This window comes from Gekko japonicus, unplaced genomic scaffold (assembly GCF_001447785.1).
Source record: "Gekko japonicus isolate JY-2015 unplaced genomic scaffold, Gekko_japonicus_V1.1 scaffold1549, whole genome shotgun sequence".
NCBI classification, from domain to species: Eukaryota; Metazoa; Chordata; class Lepidosauria; order Squamata; family Gekkonidae; genus Gekko; species Gekko japonicus.
In genome coordinates, this window is record NW_015170932.1 from 1 (window position 1) to 6,382 (window position 6,382).

At 40.9% G+C, this 6,382-nt stretch overlaps 1 protein-coding gene across 1 annotated transcript in view; it reads left to right on the forward strand.

Annotated features, from left to right (window-relative positions):
- Positions 1-1,256: 1,256 nt before the first annotated feature.
- The window catches only part of LOC107116830 (selenoprotein K), a gene marked incomplete at its 5' end in the record, with an annotated part of 6,544 nt that continues 1,418 nt past the window's right edge, over positions 1,257-6,382 (forward strand). The window contains 3 exons of the mRNA XM_015418839.1: positions 1,257-1,341; positions 3,816-3,896; positions 5,815-5,907. Coding sequence (XP_015274325.1) covers positions 1,257-1,341; positions 3,816-3,896; positions 5,815-5,907 — 259 coding nt within the window. The remainder of the gene's footprint in view (positions 1,342-3,815; positions 3,897-5,814; positions 5,908-6,382) is intronic.

Here is a 6,382-nt window from a genome sequence, read left to right on the forward strand (position 1 = left end):
AACCACTGATAGCTTGAATCTGCTTTTGTCACTCACAGATGAATGCAAACACAAGCTTCTTATTACTAGGGTGTTAGCACTAGAAGAACTATGAAATTAAATGCCAGCTGCAAGTGGAATGTGCTGGGGACCTAATGCACCTTCTTGATGATTACCAATCATATTTATCTGAAAGGAAGATGACTCTGAATGTAAGACAACTCTTCCCCTAAAAATATTATACACAAAAAGTTTCTTATTACTGTATATACTTGTGTGCAAATGTAAGGTAACACCCCTCTTATTCTTGATAGCAGACCTGGAAGGGGGGAAAAACTAGTCTTCCTTCTGGTGAATATCTTAGGCTGATTATTTCACTGTAGCTGCACTGCTTCATAGCTGCAAAAAGGGCAGAGGTGGAATGACACGGGCTGTAATCCTGGATGTGCTTACTTGGGAGTAGGCTCTGTTGACACTAGCATGATTTATACTTCAACTTGATTTTAAGGCTGCTTTTATACCAAAAGGTTTGCAGTTCAGACATACTGAACTACTTTTCCTGACATCCACATGGGGACTGTACCAGGTATTGTGTTGATCACTGCTGCTACTTGACTGGTGAGCTCAAGTGGTGGAATCCTAGGATCTCTGCGGTGCAAAACCAGCAGTTTTGAAGAAGAATCTTTGTTTTTGATCATTGTTGTATTGTTCACCCAGAAATTTAAGACTAGCAAGTGGAATTTGTTGTATATGACTAGTTTAGCACTATTTATGCATGTCAGTGGAAAAAGTCTTTCCAATATATGATATAATGAAATGTAACAGTTAGTGCTGAAGAATATCTTTTGGCTGTGATCTGAATACCTACCAACTCCTTCCATACATCAAGAAGGATTGGTTCTTGTGTTTCTCATACTGAAGCCTTTCATGCCACCTGGCAAAGACCAGAAAGATGGTCTTTAAAAAGCAGATAGCTGGTATCAGGTCTGCCATTCAAAGCAAATGGTCAGTCCCATTAGACATGCCCAAGCTTACTTCCTAAAGTAGCTCTTTGGAGCCTGGCTGCTGTTTTTTATATTATGTGTATTGACATGGATTTCTTAACACTCTTGTCATTTTGTACTGTTTAGTTTTGTACTTTCATATCATAAAGGGAATTGCCTACCTTCTACGCTACAAAAATGCCCATGTTCTGTGACCGATACCTCTTATGCATAATGAAAAGCACTTATGGCTGTGAAATAGTATCAATCCATGGTTATTCCTTTATATTACAGGTCGAGTGTTGGATAGTCGGAGTTCTTGGAGCATTTCATCTATAACGGAATTGTTTTGGGGAGTAGTAGACTTTGTGATTCTGTAGTAAGTAAAACTATTGTTGTTTAGTTAAAGCATATTTTGCATTAATTTAAGAACTTGCTCAGTTCTCCCCGAGTCATTTTGAAGACCAGATGTTACAATATACATGCAATGAATAACAGGAGGGTATAAACAGCAGCTAATTAAACCCAGTGACAGAGCGCCTATGTGTTGTAATGGACCTAATTCTTAAATCTCTCATTGGAAGAGCAGTTTGCATTAGATGAAATTATATCCTGCCTGTCCTGAGTTAAGAGCAAAATGTGTTCCCCAAAGCTAGAGAAAGGGGAACCCCCCCCCCATTGTTGTTGTTAGCCATTCAGTCGTGTCCAACTCTTGGCAATTCTGTGGGCCAGCTCTTTCCACGTTTTCTGATCTTGTACTGTTTCTTGGAGTTGTTCCATGCTCAGGTTGGTGTTGACTTTTATGGTGTCTAGCCATTGTGTTCTTTGGTGGCCCAGTTTTCTTTTGCTGCTAACCAATACAAGCATAATTGCTTTTTCTAGTGAGTTCTTCCACATGACATGGCCGAAATAAGTCAGTCACAGTTTTGTGATTTTTTTCCCTTCCCATTACATGTCTGGTTTTATGTGCTCCAATACTTGCTTGTTTGTCACCTTTGCTGTCCAAGGAACACCATTAGTTAATCTAATCAGTAAATACTGACTTTTTAACAAGCAAGGGTTGAGAATTTTTCAGAGTAAAGCCACTAGGAAATCAAATGTTTTCTCCAGTAACACTCCCCATTTATTTATATTTCTTTGTGTAGAGGCCAGTCCTGAGTTCCACAGGTACTCAGATGAACACCATGGCATTCCCATTATACGCACATTTCCCCATATTGTTGGGGATAGCTCCCTACAAGATGTCCATTTGTGCTGAGAGCTCCACTGGAATATTTATTGAGCTGTCAATAATAACACACATGTGTAGTGGTCACCTGTGTTGTCTTGAATGGGACATTCTTTTGTGCCTATGGGAACTCCTTTGTATACAAAACATCCTTAGGTCTTTATTGATTGGAATAAAACCTTAATAGTCTTATGTTTTGAAATGTTATCCATAATTCAGTAATTTGCAATAAATATGTGGTGTTGTACCTATTATAAATATGTTTGAAGTTATGAATTGAGTCTTAATGTTACCACACTTGCTTCCTTTCACATGTGTTCTTAGACAGATACAGACTCTCTGACTTGGGTTCAGGACATTCACCCAGAACTGCCACCAGTTTGGGAGAATTAAGCTCAGTGTCAGGGGGAAACCTTTTTCCACTTCCAGAGCCTGGCTAGCTTGGGAAACTGACACACTTACCAATTGGGGGAGAGCAGAAGATGTGATTTAATAATCTTTACCTGGATAGTGGGCAAACAAGCTTAAAGTGCCTACTAGGCTCCCAGTGACCACAAAACAGCCAAATCTTTTCCAAAGCAAGGCTTAGAGTTTATTGAGGGGAATATAGAGGTACAGGAATTTAAAAGGTACTGAAGCATAAGAATGTAAGAGAAGCCATGTTGGATCAGGGCAGTGGCCCATCCAGTTCAACACTCTGTGTCACACAGTGGCCAAAACCCAGGGGCCATCAGGAGGTTCACCAGCGGGGCCAGAACTCCAGAAGCCCTCCCACTGTTGCCCCCCAAGCAACAAGAATACAGAGCATCACTACCCCAGAAAGGTAACAAAACATGACTGCATCTAGGTAGAGTGGATAAAAGGGCTGGCAGGGTGGAGACTGCATCCATGCCTCACTCAGGTTAGGAAAAGACATTTAGGCAGGGTTGGTAAAAGCTGTCAAGCCCACCTGGCTGCTTTATTATGGTAATTAGATTTTATACTCCAGAAGACTTGTTCTTGCTGATGAAATTAGATCTTGGTGGGTGCCTGGTTTTGCAAGCTCCTCTGGCAAGCTGTAAGCATGCAGATGTTCCAACAGTGAATCAGTCTCCTCCCCAAGTTTTGGGCACCAGTTACCATTGCCTGAGGAGAGCCTTAACCTCATCTCCTCCAAAGCATGGCATTGGTAATGCCTAATATGGTTGCCAAAGTGAATTTAGCCAAGATGAAGTTGACACAGACATCACACATCTGGGAAGTGGATCCCTGGTAACATCAATGTGTACTTGAGTTTGATTCTGCAGATAAGTAACAAAAGATATATATCTTAGGAGGCTTTCAGGGTTTGTGAGTAAATCCTGAATTTAAACTGAATTTTCATAATGCGAAATTTCTTTTCAAATGTAAATAGTTTACCAACTCTCATTTCAATGTTCAGCTGATTAAAAAAAGTAGGGATTATTTTGTTAACCTTGATTCAGAATTAAAAGTAGCAAATGAATTGTAAAGCTTTTCACAAGCTTTATACTACAGGATTACTCAGTAGTACTTGAACATCATTAACTAAGCTTGCAGAAGTCCTGCTGAAAAAAAACTTGATTTTTGACATTTGCTTAATGCTAACTTTGATTCTTTTGTTTTAGTATCCAGAGCATCATTAACCCACATGTGGCAAGAAGAGGCAATGTAGCTTCCTCCTTCTCAGGATATGATGATGGAAGAGGGTATGGGGCTTTTTTGCTGTTATTTGCCCATGCTGTGAGAAACTCTTGTTCTGTCTTGGTTAAAAGGAGCTTCTTAAGTTATATACAGCCAGGGCTATTTTTGGGCAGGAAAGCACAGGAATGGAGTTCCGGCTGGCTCCCGAGGTGGCCACGCCCAGCAGGAACTCATTAGCATAATAGACCACACCCAACAGCAGAAACTCGTTAGAATTGGCTACATTAGGGGTGTGTGGCCTAACATGCAAAGGAGTTCCTGCTACAAAAAAAGCCCTGGGTCTTGACAACAAACAAGGTAAACAGAATAAGAAGCAAAAGGTGGGTGTGGCTGGATGACCTCACTTCTGGTAACATGGGGTTGTGGCCTAATATGCTAATGAGCTGTGCTGTCAGGGTGGGGCCTAATATGGTAATGAGTTTCTGCTGTTGGGTGTGGCCTATTATGCTAATTAGTTCCTGCTGGGCGTTTTCTACAAAAAGAGCCCTGTATACAGCCATGTACGTAATGCACTTCATGTTGGATAGAAGTGGAAGATATTTAAGTCTACTTCATACACAATCACAACATGTAACTTTTAGACTTGATGGGAAGCAGGAGCAAGCTTCTGGTTCTCATGTCTTTTCCCACTGCATTGTATAGTTTTGGAGCTCCTACTTCAGAGATCCTATAGCCCATCCAGTGCTTCAGTTTGACTGGCCTCATGGAGTGGGCAGGAGTTAATACCCACCCTTGACTGCTTCCTCAAGGCTTCCCCTAGGTCTTCCCCACTCCTCCCTGGCCCATGCATGAACCTTTTTAAAGGGAGGCATGCCTACTCCTCATGAGAGAGAACAACCCTTGCACAGAGCTTCCAATAGGCAGGACCATCTCCTTTGCCCAATACCTCCATGGCTGCTGTAGGCTCCCATTTGCTGGCCAGTGGAAGTAGCAGCTGCGGTGTTTTAAAGGAATAATTTGTTGGTGGTGACCTCACCAAAGGAGCATGCTTAGCTTCCAGCCCTCCGAATAATTTGTTGGTGGTGACCTCACCAAGGGAGCATGCTTAGCTTCCTTCCTGGCCCACCCTTGCTGCTGATAGAGGGCAGGGAACACTTAGCTGCCAGAAGGGGGCCCTTGTGCTTCCAGCCCTGCCCCAGCCTGCTGGTAAGTTTGGCACAGGAGCTGCCCCTCTGCATACATATAAAATCTTTGGATAGCAATCTCAAGCATGGGGCTATTCAATGGGGCTTACTCCCAGGAAAGCATTCTTAGGGTTGCACTGTTGGTGACAACCAGGACCTTTGCAGATAGGCTGTCCATCTGTCCATTTTTCACGGTAGGCAAGTTTTGCGAAGTAGGGCTGTATTTCATGCTAAACATTTATACAACTTGGGAATGGCTCACAATTTCCAAGCTCATTGCCATGTGAACTTCATAGAAAATCTTATATGTAGAGGTCGTGCGCCCCACCCTGCTTTTAAAGTTATTAGTATTTTCCAGTTTCAGGTATGAGTATTTCAGGCTTTGCTGGTAAAGTGCTTCCTTATTTTTAAAGAATTGTACATATAAAAATTGTGTGTAGATAAAAATAGGAATTTTACCCCTTGGCTTATATACTTTTTCTTTATATGCGGAAAGGGATGTTTGTAAATTCTGTAGTTCTTGTCATGGGGAATTGAGAGTCATTGAGAAAACTGGAATGGTTCTCTTTGCAACAGTGTTTTTGCAGGAATTCGGATAGCAATTTTTATGCATATGATTTAATCATAGCTTTCATACTTTGCAAAACACTTCAGAATAATTGAAGCTATCCTACGATCTTTTACTTGGTAAATTATATTGAAGGAGTAACTATAGTGCAGTGTTGCATCCGAGTATGATTTTCAGAATGCTCTTGGAGATAGAATTGTTGTTAATTTCTTTGCTGTGTTCCTTCCTTAGACCTCCTGGATTTCCTCGCCGTAGAATGGGTCAAATAAAACACCTTGGTGGAGGCCCAGCTCCACCACCAATGGGTGGAGGTGGATGAGGAAGGTACAGTCTCTCATGCTTTATCATGCAAGTCTGTGAATGTAGTTTTTTGATTTAGTTTGATTTGAGAACTGATACACCATTTCTTTCTCTTGCAAATTCAGAGTAACAAAAATAATGAAAATGCTTGTAAATAATTGTACATTTTAACGTAGTTAAATGAAAACTTAGCCAGTCTGTCCTTTGTTTTTCTTATTCAGAGTGGAATAGTGTACCTAAAATAGGCATTGAGACTGAGGAAGAGATGCATGAATGGAAAATCAAGCATACCCCTTGGCTTCTAATCCAGTCATGCAGTGTCCTAAGATTTCAAATAACTGTTGGTAGTTTGGTTTCAGTAGAGTAGATTGAGAAATGAGGAGCCACATAATATATAAACAAGATTCTTATTGCAGGGTGGATAAAAGTTATTTTTTTTAAAAAATAGCTTTTAATATTTTTAAGTCTTAGCTATAACAGGTGTCTCACAAAAAAACAA